Below are 21,831 nucleotides of genomic sequence, written 5' to 3'. Positions count from 1 at the left end.
CAGGTGGCTTCCTTGTGGTATACCGGATGTAGCGTGAAAACTGTCGGAACTGCAATCGCCTATCACAACTCTTAGCTGACGATTGGTTAGGTAAGAGCCGAACCAGCTCAGAAGGTTACCGCAGACGCCAAATCTGTCAAGTTTGGCAATAGCAATATCGTGATTCAACTTGTCAAAAGCGGCCGACAGGTCAGTATATATAGCGTCAGTCTGCATTCGAGCGATCATACTGTCGGTAATGAAAGTGGTGAAGCACAGTAGGTTAGTGGTTGTTGAGCGGCTGGCGGTGAATCCGTGCTGATCGGAATCCAGCAGGTGCTTGCAGTGAGAGAGCAAGGGTTCCATTACAACAAGCTCGAATAACTTTTTTTTTTTTTTTAATTTCTTTATTAGTATCATTCCAAACATTACATTCATTATTTCTTATATCTAGGTGTTCTGTGTTATTAGACAACACTATCATCCTAATTTGGTAAAACAAATCTAAGATTTTATTAACATTTTGTTAACAACATATTACATTTCATTTGCCGTAGCAGTTCAGATTTTTTACAGGTGAGTTGATTTCACCTGCTTATAAGAGAAAAAAAAAAGTTTTTAATATACTTAACCTAACTTAACCTAAACATATAACGCATTAATCGTGGCAATAGAAGATTGTAACGATTTTTGCCTGAAATTATTGATTATTTTATTTGACATTTGTTCCAATGTTTCAACATTGGATATCCTATGTAACTCATTGGTACTATACCAGGGAGGAAGCCTCAGAATCATTTTCAAAATTTTATTTTGAATTCTCTGCAGAGCTTTCTTCCTGGTATTACAACAGCTAGTCCATATTGGTACAGCATACAACATGGCTGGCCTGAAAATTTGTTTGAATATCAAAAGCTTGTTCTTAAGACAAAGTTTTGATTTTCTATTAATAAGGGGATAGAGACATTTTACATATTTGTTACATTTGGCTTGAATGCCCTCAATGTGATTTTTGAAAGTTAAATTCTTATCTAGCATGAGTCCTAGATACTTAACTTCATCTGACCAATTAATTGGAACCCCTCTCATCGTGACAACATGTCTACTTGAAGGTTTCAAATAAAGAGCTTTTGGTTTATGTGGGAATATTATTAGTTGAGTTTTGGAAGCATTAGGAGAAATCTTCCATTTTTGCAAGTATGAAGAAAAAATATCCAAACTTTTTTGCAATCGACTACAGATGACACGCAGGCTTCGTCCTTTGGCGGAGAGGCCTGTGTCATCCGCAAACAAAGATTTTTGACATCCCTGAGGTAACTCAGGTAAGTCAGATGTGAAAATATTGTATAATATTGGTCCCAAAATGCTGCCTTGGGGAACACCAGCTCTTACAGGAAGTCTTTCAGATCTGGAGTTCTGATAATTAACCTGAAGTGTACGATTTGACAGATAACTTTGAATTATTCTAACAATGTATGTTGGAAAATTAAAATTTTTCAATTTTACAATCAAACCTTCCTGCCAAACACTGTCGAATGCTTTTTCTATGTCTAGAAGAGCAAGACCAGTAGAGTAGCCTTCAGATTTGTTGGAACGGATCAAATTTGTTACACGTAAAAGTTGATGAGTGGTCGAATGTCCATGGCGGAATCCGAACTGTTCATTGGCAAAAATTGAATTCTCGTTGATGTGGGCCATCATTCTGTTCAAAATAACCTTTTCAAAAAGTTTACTGATGGAGGAAAGCAAACTGATTGGACGATAGCTAGAAGCTTCTGCAAGATTTTTGTCTGGTTTTAAAATTGGAACAACCTTAGCATTTTTCCATTTGTCAGGAAAATATGCTAATTGAAAACATTTGTTAAATATATCAACTAAAAATGATAAGCTACTTTCTGTAAGTTTCTTGATGAGGATGTAGAAAATTCCATCATCGCCAGGAGCTTTCATATTTTTGAATTTTTTAATAATAGTTCTCACTTCTTCCAAATCAGTCTCCCAGGCATTTTCGAAAACGTTCACTTGATTGAGAATATTTTCGAACTCCTGAGTAACTTCATTTTCAATTGGACTAGTAAGTCCTAAATTAAAATTGTGCGCACTTTCAAACTGCATAGCAAGTTTTTGAGCTTTTTCGCAATTAGTTAGTAATAATTTGTTTTCCTCTTTCAATGCCGGTATAGGCTTCTGAGGTTTTTTCAAGATTTTAGATAATTTCCAAAAGGGCTTAGAGCCGGGGTCCAATTGAGAAATTTTATTTTCAAAATTTTTGTTTCTTAAATCTGCAAAACGTTTCTTGATTTCTTTCTGCAAATCCTGCCATATAATTTTCATAGCAGGATCACGAGTGCGTTGAAATTGCCTTCTCCTCACGTTTTTAAGACGGATCAAGAGTTTAAGATCATCGTCTATAATCACGGATTCAAATTTTACTTCACATTTTGGAATTGCAATGCTCCTGGCTTCAACAATGGAATTTGTTAAAGTTTCAAGAGCATTGTCAATATCAATTTTAGTTTCTAAAGAAATGTTAACATCAAGATTAGAGTCAACATACGTTTCATATATATTCCAGTCGGCTCGTAAATAATTGAAAGTGGAGCTGATAGGATTGAGAATCGCTTCATGCGATATTTGAAATGTAACAGGGACATGATCAGAATCAAAATCAGCATGAGTAACTAATTGGCTACAAAGATGACTAGAGTCGGTTAAGACCAAGTCAATCGTAGATGGATTTCTAGAAGAGGAAAAACATGTAGGGCTATCAGGGTATTGAATTGAGAAATATCCTGAAGAGCACTCATCAAATAAAATTCTGCCGTTGGAATTACTTTGAGAATTATTCCAGGACCGATGTTTGGCATTAAAGTCTCCAATGACAAAAAATTTTGACTTATTGCGAGTTAATTTTCGTAAGTCAGTTTGAAGCCAATTAACTTGCTGTCCAGAGCATTGAAAAGGCAAATAGGCAGCTATGAAAGTATATTTACCAAACTGTGTTTCAACAGAAACACCTAAAGTTTCAAAAACTTTAGTTTCAAATGACGAAAACAGTTGATGTTTTATACGCCTATGAATGATGATTGCAACTCCCCCACATGCCCCATCAAGTCGATCATTACGATAAACAAAAAAGTTAGGATCTTTTTTAAATTTGGATCCAGGTTTTAAATAAGTTTCGGTAATAACTGCTATATGCACGTTATTAGCTGTAAGAAAATTAAACAGCTCGTCCTCTTTACCATTCAGAGAACGAGCATTCCAATTTAAAATATTTAAATTATTATTTGGATCCATTAGAAAAACGTAATCCAATAACAATTTTATTTGTAAATTTTACACCTACTTGGACTGCTTCAGTCATAGTGGTGGCTTTGAACATTGCATCAATCATTAGATTCAATTGTTCAGTTAGAAAATTAAAATCAGAGGCAGACATATCATCTGATGATTTCCCATTGGAATTTTCGGTAGACGAAGAAGCGGGGTAGGAGTTACCTGTGGCGGTAGGGTTTTTTCCATTTGATTTGAAACAAGTAGAATGGGTACTCATGGAACGAACAGGGGAAGAGTTCAAATTACCTGCTACGATATCGGCAAAGGATTTACCGTGGGTAGATACATTCGAAATTGAAAGATTCGAACGGCTACCCGACGGATTAAAATTTGTTTGTGAATGAGCATGATTATGATCTTCCTGGTGGGTATGATTCCTAATCAAGCGATCGTTAACTGAAAAATGAGCATTGTTCGATACTCTACCAGGCAAATTCCGGAAACGACCGTTATCGTAACGGATATTATCCTTCATCTGCTTGGCACGAGCCTCAACGACTCTTTTGCTTGAAATGCATTCCCAAAAGTTAGCTTTGTGAGGGCCCTTGCAATTGGCGCATTGAAATTTTCTGGTATCTTCTTTCACAGGACAGTCGTCCTTAGCGTGAGAAGAACCTCCGCAAATCATGCATTTAGCATCCATGCGACAATTTTTTGTACCATGACCCCACTTTTGGCACCGACGGCACTGAGTGGGGTTCTGGTAATTTCCTCCAGGTTTCTGGAAATGTTCCCACGTCACACGGACATCGAACATAAGTTTAGCTTTTTCTAAAGCTTTAATATTATTTAGTTCTTTTTTGTTAAAGTGAACTAAATAATATTCTTGAGAAAGCCCTTTCCGAACAATGCCAGATTGGGTTCTCTTTTTCATAATGATTACTTGGACTGGGGAAAATCCAAGTAAATCATTTATTCCATTTTTGATCTCTTCAGGTGACTTATAGTCACTTGAGAGACCTTTCAAGACGACTTTGAACAAACGTTCAGTTTTGTCGTCATAAGTAAAAAATTTGTGCTTCTTCTCTTCAAGATATCTGAGAAGAAGTTCGCGATCTTTAAGAGTTTCCGGCAAAACGCGACAGTCTCCTTTCTTTGCGATTTGGAAGGAAACCTTGATTCCCCTAATGGAGTTCAAGATCTCCTGCCTAAATCCCCCAAATTCGGAACAACTGACCACGATAGGCGGCACTCTTTGCTTCCTCACTTGAATCAAAGAGCCTGGGCTAGAGGCTGCTTCGATTTGGTGTTCGGAAAATTTGTCTAGAGCATCGAACTGATTGCTCATTTCAATACAATTATTCATTTCACCCTTGGAAGAAACTTCGCATTCCGGGGAAGCGTCCTTTCTTCCATTCTTGCCACGTGTAGTGACAGTTTTAAAACCCACTTTTTTGGAAGGAAGTAGTGAATTCAGAGATTCACCCTTCCTTTTGTTAGTTGTTGATACCATGTTTAGTTAATAAACGAGAAAGACGTGACCTTCGAGAGGTTTTTTCCCTAGACGGTGTCCAAGAAGGATTACCACCGCTAGCTTACGCCAACGGGTCCAACGAAAAATCGAAGGCACGGGTCCAAACAAGGATCGTAAAGGGATCAATAGTAGAAAAAATAGTACTGAAAAGTACTGTTTAAGTAGCACTGAAAAGTACCGTTTTTAATTTTAGCACTGAAAAGTACTGTTTGTGTAGCACTGAAAAGTACTGTTTTATTGCTTTAGGTAGTTTTTAAGAAAACTTCCAAGAGCAGAGAGAATTCGTGTACGCACAGCACGAAGGTACGATGCGCACTGAGCTCGAATAACTTCGACACAGCACTTAAGGACGTAATACCACGGTAATTATCCACGTCGCGTTTCCTTCCTTTTTTATGCACCGGGAACATGTTTGCCACTTTCCAACAGGAAGGGAAAATTCCGGAAGAAAGAGATAATCGGAATAAACAGCAGAGCGGTGCAAGCAAATTTCCGATATGCTCTTTGAGAAATGCTGAGGGAACTCCATCTGGTCCAGGATGATTGGACGATTTCAACTGCGAAGCGGCCCTGGATACAGCATTGATACCCAAATCAAGACTCCCCAAAGCTTGGCCATTCATGGGGACATTGTTGGCTGCACAAATGACCTGATCATTGCTTATACTTTCCCCGCTGAATACGCTGGCAAATTTGCTAGCGAAGAACTGACAGATTTCCTGTAAACAGGACGAGGATTTGCCATTCCATTCCATCGAAGAAGGAAAGCCCGATTCTTTGCGCTGCTCATTTACGTACTTCCAGAACGATTTTGGTTTGCGTTTAAATTTCAGTTCTATGCTCCGCTGGTACTGCAAAAAACAGTGACGACTGACACGTTGGTACTCGTAGTTGACTCTCAGGTAGTAGCTTCGCAATGAAGGTGTCCGATACTTTGTATATCTCCTTAGAGCTGCTCTCTTGACTGATTTCAATTTTCGCAATTCGCTAGTTTGCCATGGAGGGCGGGAGTCATGATGGACAACTTTCTTCGGCACGTGTCTGTCTATGACGTATGTCAAGATGTGAGAAAAAGTTTGCGCAGAAGTATTAATGTCTCTGAGATCGAGAACGTTATCCCAATTGATGTCGGCCAATACGGCTGCTATGCTACGGTGATCCGCCTTAGAAAAGTCATATGACACACCAACAGGACAGTTGTCGAAATCATGGGCCTGGTTATTCTCAACGGCAATAATCAACGGAGGGTGGTGCGGTACTGCTTTTACAAGCTCACAGGGCGCCGCTTCAATGAATGGAGCTTGGTCTTGCACAGAAACAAAACAAAGATTATTTTCGTTGACCACGTGGTTGATTTGTGCTAGTGTGGCTGCGCTGTAACTGTCTAGAAGACTGACGGCACAATCATGCATAGAAGAGAGTACAGGGTCTGGATAAAGGAAGCCGTTTTGAGATGATATCCACGAAATGCCTGGTAGATTGAAGTCGCCCAAGATGAAAACATCGTCGACGAGATTGGCGGATTCCATTGCAGTGATGACTGAGTCACAGTGCGCCTCCATGAGCTCATTATCACGAACTCGATCAGGAGCAATGTAGAGCGTGCACAATAAAAGAGATCGATCGCCAAGCTTGATGGACACCCAAACTTGTTCCAGACATTTCCACGGTTCTTTTTCGATTAACTTTGCTTTCAATCTGGAACGAACAGCTACGAGTACGCCGCCTCCCGTGAGCTTCCTGCTGTTGTTAGGATTACGATCGCAGCGAAACACCTCGTAATCAATTCCGAACACCTGACTAGATAGCGTTCGCGAGTCAAGCCAAGTTTCTGTCAGGACGATAATGTCGAAGCAGGAATCCGACACGGCCATTCGGTAGTCGTTTACGCGCGAGTTCATACCGCCGACGTTCTGGTAGTAGATAACGATGTCTTCTTTCCGCCACACTTTGGAGACGCCAATATTTCTGGAAGGCACGTGTGCATCAGGCATTGATTGAGAGCTAACATAAGTGGAGTACTCGCCGTTGTTAAGTGGTTGGAAGACCCTCGCCCACTTCCGACAGCAGGGCCGGAACGACTATGGAGAACGACGGCGGCAGGGGGCTGGACTGCGTCGGAGGGATTGAGGGCTTCCATATGGCTTTCTACGGTGCGTTCCGGGTGTGCATGAGTAAGTGTTGAAGAAGCATCACTTGCGTCGGTCGAGTCCAAAATACTGAAATTTGGAACCGCATCAGGCATCGGGAAAGCGGAAACTTGAGTGTACTTGCCTAGCAGAGCAGACTGGAAGATCTCTGAACCACATCTAGCAACAGGACCAGGACGACTGTGAAGAACGCTGGCTGGAAAAGGCCGGACTGAGCTAGAGGATCCAGAGACTTCCAAAATGCTAGCTGCACTGCGTCCTGGTTGTGAGCTTGACGTAAAACTGCTTTCCACTTGATGTTCTGTTGTCGTCGGAGTAGACTGGTTGTTCGGATTTAGCTGTATGGAATACTGGGTTCTAGTATCGATGTTATTGTAATCGACAAGTTCAGAAGGAAAACTGGAATATTGGAGCTGATCAGGCAGAGAATTGCTACAAAAGCATGCGTACTTGCCTGAGATAGAAGGTTGGGAGACTCCGTTACCGATCTCGACAACAGGACCAGAACGACTTCGATGGCAGGAACAAGCTGGCGCGACTGTGTCGAGTGGATCAAGAGCTCCCTTAATGCGGCAGGCAAAGCGTTCTGGTTTACGGCATTTGGTGACAGATGTAACTACGTTGCTACGTTGCATGTTGTTCAGATCTAGTTCGCTAAGTTGACTACACTCGTGGGAGTGGAGAACTGTGAAGCTCCTATTTCCGGGGAGACCGTGATGGTCGGCGTATGCAGGCGGGGTAACCACATGTTTTTTGAACTCTGGTCTTCGAATTCTCGGAACAAAACTCCTTTGGGCCAAGTGTCAGGGCTCAGTGCAGCATCACGAAAGTTAGGATCGATTCCAATCTTGTACGAAATGAAACTCAAGCGGCTTGTGTCAGTCCCTCGTTTTATAAGCGGAATTGCTTTGATGGGCTTATCGCATTGTAAACAATCTTTGGCCAATTTCTCGATTGCTTCTGGCTTAACATTTGGATGGACGAGGGAAAGATACAGCCAAAATAAGTCTTCCGGTTCGGGGACTGTGAGTATGCTGGCGGTAGTTGTATCTTTCGTTCCGCCGAGCAGAGGTTTAGTAGCGACCTGTTTAAAGTTCAATTCTTCGTCACGCCGTCTTTTGGAAGGTGGTTGTTGAAAAGACGAGCCAGGTTCGCGCAAAAACGGAGAAGATGGGGCCATTCGTTTAGACAAAAGAGCGATTTGCTGTCCTTGTTTGGCCAGTTCCTTTCTGATTTCAGCGTGTACTGACTCTTGTTTTTCGGTAATAGACTGAATAGCCTCACCGAACGACGAAACGACCGATTTGAATCTGGCCGATTTTTTCTCGCATTCATCACACATCCAAATCAAATTCGGGCTTTCCTGGATGATTTTCACAAACGGTTTGTTGAGCTTCGTAACCGAGCATCTTATATGCACCATCCGTTCACAGAAAGCCATACAAGAAATATACTCGTCATCGTTTCTGACCGGTTTCGCACATGGATCGCATGCATCAGACATGATGGAGATTCTCTAACACCGCACCTGTACCAATATGAATTCGAGTCACTGTAAGCGTGAAGGAAAATAATCCGCCGTTGTTCTCGAGACGATTATGCTATCGACGTTTTCTACGTATTGTCACTGAGAACACCAGAATAATAGATATGCCGGAGAGCACAGATCGATAATTAACGAAAATAAACTAAACACAGGTGAAAAATACACTGTTTACACGGGAAAAACTGTTCGATTACGGTGCGAGAAACAGAAACGATCCGACAAGCAACGATGTAAACAAACGTGTCTTAGAACATGAAATATCTTTATGCTTGACGCTAATGGTTTACGCATTTAAAAAATGGTGTATTGACAAAAAAAACTCTCAGTTAATAATTGAAGAAGGAGTCATTGAACACTATAGACCGAGAAACAGGCTCTGTTCGAGCACCGATCGAGCAACCAGTACAACAATTTTTTTATACAGTGACTCAATTTCATTTTCGTACGGGGCACTGTTTTTATATCAAGTTGGTATAAAACTATTAAATAGTGCATGGACTTCGATATACTTTATCAATAATGAAGGTTATAGGTGTCATCTATTGTTTGGCAATGACAAACTGTAATAATTTGCTTAAATCTTGGGAATAATGAAAAAGTATTGAGATTGTGTCTATAATTGACCCAATTCCATATTCGTACATCTAACAAAAAAGAAATATACAGCATTCAGAACTAATTTTTAATGAACTAGATGATTACTAAAGCTCTTCGTTGTGTTGTTCAGATGCAGTAGAATACATTTGGAAAATTAATAAGCGGACATATTTGTAACTTAAGTAAATTTAAGAAAACTACCAGTTTTCCCATGTTTTTTGCTAAAATATTCGGTAAGTCGAACAATAAATTGCATTTTTTTCAACATCACTTCCTTAAGAATGATAACTGCGAATATTGCACAAGTTTCAAAAAATTATAATCAGTTTTAGAGTAGCTAGGAGTGGATATCGACAACTTATACTTTTGAATCTTAGGTAATATTACATTTATAATAAATCCAAAACCAAAAATTTTAGTCAATTTCTTTATGTTTGGCCCCTTAATGTATATACATAATCCATAGTTAATGTTCCTATCAAAACATTGCGTAATTATCATTTTTAATTTACGTTTTACTACCAAACATGATTACAGAGATTTATAGAAAATATATTATTGCCATAACCGCAACACAAACGTTTTTTTATAATGATGAAAACAACAGGATATATTCTATTAAATGATATATCAATGCTCTCTGCTCATTCAAGTTATTTTGTATTTTCCTCCTGTAAATCAACAAATTGCAAAATAGGGTGCAATTTTGAATATAATTTGAATATTATTTCAAAGATAATTGAATATTACGATGTCATCAATTATGTGGAGGTATGTACAGCGTAGTTTAAGGTACTTCATTGTAAAACGAAGGTCGTCGTTCAAATTATTTTTACAGACAAATTCAAAATTAACATTTACCTGTTGTTTAGAATGAAAATTTGGTTTACATTGATTAAAAATATCATTTTAGAAGAGTTTTGAACTTATGGCACAACAATTTTCTGAACTCAAAAGGGATAAAAACTGTTTATGATATCTGTAAACTGTATATATTTCAACTAAATTTCTATCAGAGCTTACGAGTATAATCTATAGATTGGATCCAATGACAAAAATAAACGTTATTGTTCGAATTATTGGATTTTATAGCAAAAATCATTGGAAAACTGGCATTTCTCATAACTTTACCTAAATTTCATATATGTCCACTAATAAATTGTCCAAATGTATTTCACTACATCTGAACATCATAATAAAGCACTTCAGTAATCAAATAGAGCTTCTAAATTTAGTTTTGAACGTTGTGCGTTTGAATTTTGGTAGGTGTACGAATATGGAATTGGGTGAATTTTAGACATCAATTCAATACTTTTCTATTAATCCAAAGATGAATGTAAATGGAAACATTTTGTGATTGGCGAACAATAGATGACACCTATTACCTTCAATGTGGATAAAGTATTTGTAGCTCAATACTTCATTTAATTGTTTTTTACTAACTTGATGTGGAAACAGTATCCTGTACGAATATGAAATTGGACCACTGTAGATTCAGAACGAATCGATATCGGTCGCTATCAAAAAAACAGACTGGTAAACCGAGGAAAACAAAGGGAGAAGTAAGGGAAACAATTGCAAATAAAATCAAAAACTTGAAACTCAACGTTGAACCACTATTATGTAGGTCAGTCAAACAACGTTGGATACCACGTGGAACACCCTGACTACAACCACCTGTTGATATTTGTTATCGATATTCGGCGCCTATCCCTTCGATTACAAAACACTCAACCCTCCGATGTGCGCCCTACCATAACCTACCAACGGTTGCCATGGCGTATGGTCGGAACTCGTTTATCCGGAGCAAACAAAACGGTCCAGTTCCATTGGAAAAAGTTTCACTTTTGTTCGCGATTGCTATCGTATTCTGGTGATTCTGAGATTTGTCTTTTTAAATAAAAAAAAAATGTCCAACCGCACGTTCAACCGTCTGTGGACCAGTTCCCAAAAGGATCTGGAAAAGCTAGCGGTCAACGATTTCGAATACCAGGCTATCGAAGCTCAGCACGATCGCGCTGAAATCCAGGGCCAGGTGTACGAACTATACCTGCGGTATATAGTGATTGCCAACAAGCTGGAAGAAATTTACGACCAGATCGTGCAGCCCCAGAAGCGCATTCTGATTCGGAAGCTGCTGGACAACTGCTTGGGGCGAGTACTCGAGCTGAAGCATGATTTGGTGGTGATCGATATGATGGAGTTCAGCTACAATGACGCCGTGGTGGAGAAGCTGGGACTGACTCCGCTTAGTATGGAGCTGCGTGTGCCAAGATACTTTCGCCGGGAAAAGGAGGAAATGTTAAATGAACGAAGAAAGTTCATGGATGATATCCTGAGGCGAATTGGCGCGTTGGATGAGGAGATTGTGGAAGAAGAATTGTCGGAGTTGGATGCTATCAAGATCATTCAAACACACGAACGAGCCCGGCAGGGCCGTTTGCGAGCTCAATTCATGAAGGAGTTGAAACTCCTCAAGGAAAAAGGTAAACCAGAGAGTCGAGACAAGTCAACGACGGGTCTGAATGCCGCAATGAAGATCCAAAAGGTCTGGAGAGGTTACGCCACGAGACGACAGACGAGACGTAGAAAGATGGAAGAAATGATCCTGATCGGAATGATACCGCCTCAGGTCACTACAGCGCGAACAGCAGTTGACGAGTTGGAAGAAGCGAAAATGGCGCGATACCAACAGCAGAAAGATTTCCAAGAGGATTACGAAAACTCGCTGATTCGCGTCAAGGAGGAAATTTACTCCAAGCAGGGAGCTGCTATGAAAGAGGACATTGCCGATGAAATCCGCACCTGGTTTAAAGAGTATCAGAAGCGAACTGGACGTTTGCCGGATTTTCCCTCGGAGGAGGCCGGTGGTTCCCGCCATCTGTTGAGCCGCCAGGCGACAGAAAGTGAGATGAGCCGGTCGTCCGTAATGTCCTCTCGGGAGAGTAAATTGAAATCTTCCAAGGATCCAAAGTTGCAACAGAAGAGACCTGGGGAGGTTTCGCTCGAGGAAGGATTGGATAAAGCGTTCAAACCGATGCAATCCTCGTTTCTTCCGGAGATCAAAAATGGGATCGACGAGTATATTGAGATTTGGAAGGGCAAAGATGAGTCGCATAACCTACGACAGACCTATTACGACGATATGATTTACGAGGAAAAGTACGCGGATGTCGAGACGGAACTTCGACGAATCGTTGACGACATAATGCGGCAGGAGTTGGATCTTTTGCAGATTGCGTTGGATAGAGACCGAGCCCAGAAGGGAAAGAAAACCAAGAAGGGCAGTAAGAAGGCCCGTCGTAGCGGTAAGAAGGGCAAGAAGAAACGTGAGAAAGATTTGACCCCAGATCGCACGACGGAGTCTCTGTTTGAGGAGTTGCTCACGAATGGGATTATCAAAAAGTTCCCCGAAACTCCAATCGAGGCCTATGTGGGGGATTTGAGCTACGCTGCTCGAAGTGCTTTAAATCCTTCACCAGGAGATGTTCGTCACCTTATCAAACAGTACTGCATCCTTCCACTGGGTTCTGAAACCATCCGCAATTTTGGACCGTGCATCAAGTCATTGCTAGTAGCCGGTCCAAAGGGTTCAGGAAAAACATCTCTAGTTCACGCAATCTGTACAGAAACAGGTTCCGTCCTGTTCGATATATCCCCAGCCAATATTGCAGGCAAATATCCAGGAAAATCGGGTTTGATCATGTTGATGCATTTGGTATCGAAGGTTTCTCGACTGCTTCAACCATCGGTGATCTATTTTGGGGACGCTGAGAAGCCGTTTATGAAGAAGGTTCCGAAAACCGATCGCACGGATCCAAAACGTTTGAAGAAGGATCTGCCGAAACTGGTCAAGAATATCCAACCAGAAGACCGAATCATGCTGATAGGCACTTCCAACTGTCCCTGGGAGGCAGATATGAAGCTAATGGTGCAGACATACCAAAGGTTTGTGTACATTCCTCGGCCAGATTACGGTGCGTTATCGTACGCCTGGAAGGAAATGTTGAGCCACTATAGCGGTGTTCCACGGCAGTTCGATACGGGCGCGATGGCAAAAATCTCCGACGGTTATACGATCGGTTCGGTTGCCAAATGCATTCGTGAGGTGATCACGTGCAAGCGGATGCTGCAGCTCAGAACGCAACCATTGACCCATCTGGAATTGATCAATGCTTTGAGGTGGGTTGGATTGGATGTGAGACTCCATGTTTGGGAGGATCAGATTTCTGATCAAGCGGTTTTGCTGTTCTCTATTTGAAGCGCACTGGAACCGGTGTACAAGGAAGAGGAAGAAGCCTTCATGTACTGGTGGTGTAAGACTCCCCTCGGTCGGCGTCGTTCGAAGCAAATGGAAATGGAGCACGAAGCCCGCATGGAGATGGAGAACGTTGGCAAAAAGAAAAAATAATTTTACTTTCCAAGTCGGATGTTCTTTTTTTTTCATTAATAATTAAGCTTTTTTTGCAGTGCAGTGTTTCCACTCAATAAAGTAATGTCAAAGATTTTCAACTGCCATCTTATCGATTCGTTCACATCACAGCTTAACTAAAATAACATTTATGCGTATCTCAAGGGTCAAATCATGTGTCTCTAATGCACTTGGGGATGCTGAATCCTATGCCGCTCTCAGAAATGTTTTAAGCACGTCACAATTTTGAGCTACGGGTTGCCAAAGCTGTAGAGACTATTGGTTAGATTAATGTTCACATGAAATTAAAATTATGATTTACTAAATTTATAGGTGATTTAATCCATCCAGCATGGTTTCAATTCAACGATTAAATTTTTATTAATAATTTGTACATGCCTGCAGTATACTTGAAAAATTTGGCTTTCATATGGCAAAATACAATACTTTTCTTAAGCATCAAATGTATTATGAAATATGTTGATACCTTTTTTTAACATATAAACTTTGAAATGTGTGGTACATTGAGCAAATAAATTGCATACATCCCATACAAGCTAGTAAACTTGCATGTAAGTTTACTGAAATTGGTCAATAAGGGATTTTCAGCAGCCAAAAAGCCAGACGTGCTGATTTTTTTTGAAAATGGCAATGGATTTAGCTACTCTAAATTGAAAAAATAGTGATGTTTTGGTGCTTGAGACAAAACAAATCCGCAGTGCATTCGATCAAATAGCATAAACTATTAGTAATATTCGCACTAACATTCATCTTTCAGGTGATGCTTCTCTCGCTGACCGCCGGTGGAGTTGGTTTGAATCTCGTGGGTGCCAATCATTTGCTGTTGCTGGATTTGCACTGGAATCCCCAGCTGGAAGCCCAGGCTCAGGATCGCGTGTATCGAGTTGGGCAGAAGAAGACAGTCTTCGTGTGGAAGTATGTATTTTTTCGAATTGAATGCATTGAGTTTCGATAATAATTTCTATCGCACTTCCACAGATTCATGTGTGTCGAAACCGTGGAGCAAGCGATCAGAGGGCTTCAGGAGAAGAAAATTGGAATTGCCAATGAGGTGCTGACCGGTACCAAGCAGAAGGGAAGCAAACTCAGCATCGACGATCTCAAGCAATTGTTCGGAATGTGAAAGGAATGGTTTACAGTGGTTTCAGCAGTCTTCTACTTCGTGGTCGTTCGATCGAAAAGGGTCCCACCTGTGATATCGACAGTTTTAGGATTTTATGTGTGTTCATTCTGTTTTTACGCTGATGTTGTCCATAGATGCTAGAAGATTTTCGTTTATGATTTATTATCTATATGATGAATGAAACAAATATAAGATTTTTGCTGCGCATTCCAACCGAAATTGCAAGCCGATTTTTTGTATTTGCATTAGAAAGAACAAAACGTTAACAAACTTCTTTTTTGTGTGTTGCTGCAGACTACACTTTGTGATCATAGATAATATAGTGGGTGTTTGAATGCCTTTCAATTTTCCAGCATTATCTTTGATGCGACTGGTAATTTAAAAATACACTTTTCGTCACAACTAACTAGTTTTAAACACTTTCATATTAACCTAAATTTTAATCAATGTTGAGCTTAATAAAAATTATGATAACTTCGTATTTTGGTGTGTTTTTACGATGTTTAAAATATTGCAATGTCTAACTAAAAAAAATGTTGTCTTTGATAACTTAGGAATATGATTTGGTGCCAAATGCAATGCAACTCTACAATGTTTTTTTGTTTGATCTTGAGGAGAGTTAATTTTTCAACGAAAAAAAAAGCAGTACGATGATTCAGAATTATTCAGTAAAATGTTATAATATCTATCACTTGGTGTAGGATCGGACAGGTTAAAAAATCATTCGTGTTTTTATTCCGTCATTTAGATTTATCATTTCTTCGTCAAGATGGTCCAAAAATTAAGAATTGTCTATGCTTTTATCATTCATGACTGATATTTGTGGATGCCCCTTAAAAAATGATATTTGATATTGAGTACGAAACAACTATTCCAATCAAAACACGGTTTATGGTAACGCTGTAAAAGACCGAGTAAACATCCTTGTGTTGCTGAATAGTATTACTTTCCTGGACATTCCTCTGACTTCTTGACTAATCACAAAGTCTATATAGATAAATGTTTTGAAATACCAGTACCCATGACATTTTTTGAACAGTCGACCAAAATAAATTACATTTTATCCTTCTTGAATGGATTGTCAACCTTCAATTGTACTATGAGTAAAGTAACAATATTCAAATTTATGATATTTGAAACTATTGATGGAAATATCGAGTTTTGCAGGTTTGGACTCCTCTCCCCTTTCGTTTAGTGCTGGAACTGACATAATGGAATATGGATTCGTCCTGCGTACAGTATGGGAAATGTGCAACTTTTTCGATTTTCCGTACATAATGATCAACTTTGGTAGCCTAGATCTCGATAATTTATGGATCGATTTGAATGAAATTTTCTCTGCATGTCTGAAACAATGAATTTTGACATATATTTTTGAGTATTTTTTCCAAACACGAGTTCAAACGTTATAACGATTTGACTAAAGTTATTTTTTGACGAAAAATAGTTAACAATTTATCTGAAAATAAGAAAACCCTGAGCATGAGCATGACTGTATAATTCGTAGTTGCTACTCCATGTTTCACCAGAACAATCGAAGTTGCTCAGAGATTTAACCATTCTAAATGTGCACAAATCGAGAGCTCAAAATTTAAATGTCAATAAAAGGCCACGTCCTTACTGTCATCGAAGAAAGGAAGGAATATTAGTTAGACAACCGTTGTTATTAGAGACCGAGTATACCTCTGCATCTCCACAGTTGTCATGGAAAGGATATTGGGTTAGTGGGACAAGGTTGAGATCTGGGAGTCACCAATGAACCCCCTTCTTGTTACATATAGTGTAACGGTAATGTAAGTAATCTCCCTCCATTAGTGGAAATATATAACTCCGTTTCATAGTTGAAATGCAACTGAAATTAAAAAAAAAAACAAAATTGGATAGTTTGAAAACTATATATTAGTTATTCAACCCAGATTTACGCTTAAGATGCGGCTGTTTTCGGTCAATTCCCAGAGGGCAAACGTCTAAGAGAAATTCATTGTTATTTCAGTTGCTCGTCGCGCGGAAACCGAAAAAGATCAAAATTTTGAGTTCATGCTGTTTGTCGTATGTGTTGTAGCAATTCTATATTGAACATATCATTGTTATTACTTTATAATTACAAAACCAGAGATCAATTTCAATTTCGTTCTTTGCGACTTTGTAAAAAAAAAACATTCGAATTGAGAGTGCATTTGAGTGAAGTCACTGGAAAGCGCACACAGTAAAATAGGTGGCCAGAAAAACTGAATGATTTGTGATAGAAGAACTTGTTGCCAGTTCTCTTTGCACAACTCTCCATTCATAGACTCTGGTTCGATCCTGCCCTCAACGCTCGCCCTCACAAGAGCAAGCGTCAAAGTCGAAGGATCAAACATTACACTTATCGCTACATACACTTAAATAAGAAAACTCTATACCGTATGCGTGAAAATGTTTGCACCATTGCGCTGCGTCAAAATTAAAAAAAATCTGAAAAATTTCGGTTCTTATGTTTTTTATTTATTTAAAGGGGGGATGTTTTTTGAGTCTTAAACTATGCTAATCATCGATCGAGTTTCCGTTTGCTGCAATTACGGCCTCCACCCGCTTTCGGAACGCACGGCAGGTCCTAATAATGTAGTGGGGGTCCATTTTTCTCCAGGTACGGGTCAATGTTTGTCGGAGGCTTGCTGTACTTGGGTGGCGTTTAGAACAGGCCTTGGCCTTCATGACGCGCCATATTGAATAATCCAGCGGATTAAGATCGGGGCTGGATGGCGGCCACATATCCTTTGCCCAGAACGGCAGATGTTCTTGCAACCACTTCTGAGTGCGGTTTGAGGTGTGGCACGGAGCCCCATCTTGTTGAAACAAAACATTTGGATTCGGGCCGTATTGTTCTTTGATCCACGGAAGGACATGCTTACTTAAAATCCCGATGTAAACCTCCGTGTTCACCTTGTCGCCTTCTGGAATGAACACCGGGTCCATTTTTTTGCCATCAGAAGCCACCAATCCAAATACCATAACGCTGGCAGGATGCTTGGTCAGAAACACGTTTTTATATACGTCGGGCACGTCTTTTACCGGGAGAGAACTAATATAGCGGTCGGTTCTGGAATTTGATACGGGATCGACGGTAAACATGCTCTCGTCGGTGAACAGGATAACCGTTTTTTTCGCTTGAGGTAGTTCATGATCTTCTTACATCGCTCGACTCGTAGCTCCCGGATGCGGTTGGTAATCATGTGAGTTTTTTTTCGTGCTTTCGACTTCGCCCCGCAATCGTCCTTCACGATCTTCCGTACCGAAAAATCACTGATACCGTGTTCCTTCGCCATTTTCCGCATTGAACGCACTGGATTTGCCCGAATCTTCCGTTTGATGGCAGCGACAATCCTAGGGACCCGAGCTGACCTCGGACGACCTGTGGCCACCTTTGTGGATAGTTGTCCTTTCTTTTCTCGGTCTAAAATCCTCTTCACGGTCCACCGGGACACTCCCACGGCGATTGAAATGTCTTTTTGCGACATTTGCGCGTGGGATAAATCACGAATCCGCTGCCACTTCGTCATGGTAGAACTGTCAAACTAGAGAAATCGGTTTCTTTTACTCGCAGCCTACTGTGGTATGAGTTATAGCTTACGTGCATGCAAAGAAAACCAAGGCATTAGGTCGTATGAATAAAACCGAGTACTTGCTCATGCTCAACCTGGCTTGATCAAAGTAAAGTCTCTGAGCATTTACTCAAAACCGTATGAATAAAACAGTACTTTGCTCAGAGTAAGTTCGAATTTCTAACTTAGCTTTTACTCTGTCAAAAATGTTGTTTTTGTTTTGATTAATCTGATTTTTGCTACGAAGAGGAATCCCAGCGGTATGAAAGAAGTGCCTTCCAGGGAATTGCCCGTCTTTTGCCGTTTGTCCGGCTGCTGATGGAGCCAAACACCCCGATAAAATTGAACCAGGGACAAATATAAACCATCCTATGCCACCTGCAAGGAATATGATGGACACGCAACTAAGGATTTTGCTGCCGCAGTGTTATGGTAACCGATACGTTCGCAACGGTAAGTGTTTTGCACTTGTGATATTCTGAAATATAACTAATTCTGTCCTTCCCAATTAGCTCTCATCGGAATTCGAACCAGCAGATAATTGTGCCTCCAGCGGAAATTGTGCACAATAGAAACCAAAAAGCATCGACAACGCCGATCTCTGCGAATCGATTTCCATAGTTGACGAGCGTCAACACCAGCAGCAGTAATTTAAGTTCCCTTCGGCAAAATGGGCCCACCTCAATATCAACGGGAAGTCACACTGAACAAGGAAGATGTATGAAACCGGCAAAAACTCACGCGGACAATTCAGCTGCAACAAGTGGATTGGCAACAAGTGTAGGAGCCACGGAACAAAAAGACGACACCGTAGTTAAACCCACCAGTGCGATGAGCGAACATACCGAAAAATAGTTGCTCAAAAGGACAGATTGTCGGTAGAAATATGTCACGACCTGCTTGTTGAAAAAATAAATGGTTGATGATCCTATTCTTCGTATGTTTGGTTCACTTCGACAGGGTTTTTTTAATTTTAAAAAGTTTTTTCTTCTTGCCATTATGTCCCCACTGAGCCTGCTTCTCAGCTTATGTTCTTATGAGCACTTCCACAGTTATTAACTGAAAGCTCTCTTTGCCAAATTTGCCACTTTCGCATTCGTATATCGTGTGGCAAGTACGATTATACTCCATGCCCAGGGAAGTCAAAGAAATTTCCATTACGAAAAGATCCTGGACCAAAAAAAGAAAAAAAAAACCTAGACTTCTTCAGTATGGCAATGCTTTGTAACCGCGGACTCTAACTACTCGGCTAAGGGATGCCCCGAATTTTTAAACGCTACAGCGCTCTTATTTGGTCACGATATACATCATTCAGCTGAGAAAAAAAAACAGATCAAAGCGAATCATGGAAAAGCCCAAGTAATGATTTAACCATAGTTATCTCAGAACAAATTTATTCAGGTTTCTTTCAAGGAATCGTGCAGGAACCTTTAAGGTTTCCAACTTTCAATTTTCTCAGTAATATCACCGAAAGCATGGGAGTTTTTGAAAAGTTATACATATTTGAAAATAATTCATAAATAAGTAATAAGTTTGAGCGTTTTCAAAAAGTTATTATGAATATTTGAAGAAAAATTTCTCTGTGACTACATCCAGGAACTCTTCAAGGAATTCTTAAGAAATGCCCTTAAATATTGTTCAATTTCTTTCTTCATTGCTACAGAAATTCTTTAAAAGATTCTTTAAGAGACTACTTTGAGAACTTCTCAAAAATTCAAACAATTATTTTAAATATTAATTTAAAATTCTACTTATCACATTCTACTTAAGGACTCATTCCAGAATTTATGAAATTCCTCGAGAAGTTTAAGCATTGACGTTTCTAGATATTCTCCCCAGCAGAAGAAAAGATTTTTTAGATTTCACAAGAATTCTTTTAGAGTCACTTTTAGAAACTTGTTTAGAGATTTCTTAAGACACACCTTTAAGGGGTCATGCACAAATTACGTCACGCTCCGAGGGGGGGGGGTCAAGCCAAGCGTGACAAGCCTTACAAAAATTCCGGAGGACTCATACAAAAAACGTGACAAGGGGGGGGGTCAAAAATGTTGAAATTTAGCGTGACATAATTTGTGTACCATTCCTAAGGTGATAACCACAGTTTCACATATTGTTCGAGTAATCACCCTTGATAAGCTTTTAACAATACCTTGAATGTTTGCTCCAGAAACTTATCCTCAACGATTTTTTTTCTAGTATAAGTCCAAGCATAAATTCAAGATTTTTTTTTAAGTATTCTTATAGATCTATTTATTTTCTTCAAAAATATTTTCAGGAACTTCTCCAAAAGTTTTGAGAATTGTTTTAGAGATATCTTAGTACTGCTAATAACTAAATTTCAAATAAACCTGAAGTATGTATTCTGCAACTATTTCAAAACTTACCAAAAATATTACTACAAGAATTCCTTCAGGAATTTCTGAAAAAAAATACTTCAAAGTATTTCTGAAATATAGAAATTTTCGTAGAAATTAAAGACGGAAGTTTCGAAAAGTACATGGCAATAGAGGTGTGAGTAGTGGAATGCAAATGTAAATAGGTACTGTGGCAAGTGCAGTGGTATTTTTTTCATCCTGACCGTTTGTCACTACAGGTACATGAAAGAAAAACCCCTCAAATTATCCTTAGAAAAATATTTTTTCCAGTTTATGGAGTTATGAGTTTATGGATATTTATAAGAGTTCTTGGATCACTTTTTGAAATAATTCCTTGTGATATTTAAGAAACATATGTGAAGAAATTCGTTGCCGATTTTTTAGCAGGAATTTTTAAAAAAGGACTGAGATTGGAGGTACCTACAAATTGAAAAATTAGTGCAATTTCAGAATGGGCCCTAAATACGTCCCGCAAAAATGACTACTTTCAACACTTCCTCACTTCCACCCTATATCACACTTCTCCAAAATTACTGTTTTCGGCACTCCTCCACCCATTCCCCCGTGAATTTGTGAAATTGATTATAATGTGGATCAGCTTCCGTGTACTTCCGTCATTTATATTATTTTAAATTGAATTTTCAAGCTTGAAAATCTCAACTGAGCATGGTCAGCAGGTGACTCAGGATTTTCAGAGCATCTACTCAGCTTTTTCCCCTTTATTCATACCAATTTGGATGTTCGAAAAGTAAATGCTCAAGTACTCAGTTTTATCATACCAACTTGAGTAAATGCTCAAGAAAATTATCTGACAGGCGGGTGTGAGTAAAGTAAAAGCTTTTACTCAGTTTATTCATACGACCTATTGTATACACAGGTGCAACGAGCGCCTTATTTGACATTTTCACGCATACGGTACAAACTGTCTAGCAAATTTGTTTATCTCGTCTATATCTACCACTTTGCTGAAGATACCATGAAACTGTTATTCCAACTTTCTGCGTTAAGTAATTTAATCAAATATGTCGAAAATCTCACTTTACTCAAATCGTTACTGCTTTTGAACTCGTGATTGAAGAAGATACTCAAAATTATATGTTAAAATCCCCATTATAACTGAAAAACTTGAAAATTTCATCCAAATCGGTTTTTAAATATCTCAGATCCCACCCATTAAACCATTTTGCATGGAAAATAAAAAAAAAAGTTGCAAATGTTTTTGTTAAATACTGTAT

At 39.5% G+C, this 21,831-nt stretch overlaps 1 protein-coding gene and 1 long non-coding RNA gene across 4 annotated transcripts in view; both read left to right on the top strand.

The window, feature by feature from the left end:
- Positions 1 to 15,618, top strand: part of LOC5567894 (transcription termination factor 2) — a 43,752-nt gene extending 28,134 nt beyond the window's left edge. Inside the window, exons 1-4 of one of the 3 annotated variants that reach the window (XM_021854948.1) lie at positions 10,587 to 13,267; positions 13,349 to 13,475; positions 14,275 to 14,432; positions 14,496 to 15,618. In XM_021854948.1, coding sequence (XP_021710640.1) covers positions 10,995 to 13,267; positions 13,349 to 13,475; positions 14,275 to 14,432; positions 14,496 to 14,640 — 2,703 coding nt within the window. In that variant the 5' untranslated portion in view covers positions 10,587 to 10,994 and the 3' untranslated portion in view covers positions 14,641 to 15,618. Of the gene's footprint in view, positions 1 to 10,575; positions 13,268 to 13,348; positions 13,598 to 14,274; positions 14,433 to 14,495 lie in introns of those variants that run through there. The other 2 variants (XM_021854947.1, XM_021854946.1) reach the window with 2 other exon arrangements.
- Positions 15,619 to 18,216: 2,598 nt separating this feature from the next.
- On the top strand, positions 18,217 to 19,152 carry LOC110679625. The gene is made up of 2 exons (XR_002502653.1): positions 18,217 to 18,674; positions 18,734 to 19,152. It is a non-coding gene; the product is annotated as an uncharacterized LOC110679625 (long non-coding RNA).
- Positions 19,153 to 21,831: the final 2,679 nt, after the last annotated feature.

This window comes from Aedes aegypti, chromosome 3, assembly GCF_002204515.2.
Source record: "Aedes aegypti strain LVP_AGWG chromosome 3, AaegL5.0 Primary Assembly, whole genome shotgun sequence".
In the NCBI taxonomy this organism is placed as follows: domain Eukaryota; kingdom Metazoa; phylum Arthropoda; class Insecta; order Diptera; family Culicidae; genus Aedes; species Aedes aegypti.
Note: the sequence above shows the minus strand (reverse complement) of the source record. Positions and strands in the feature narration are given on the sequence as shown.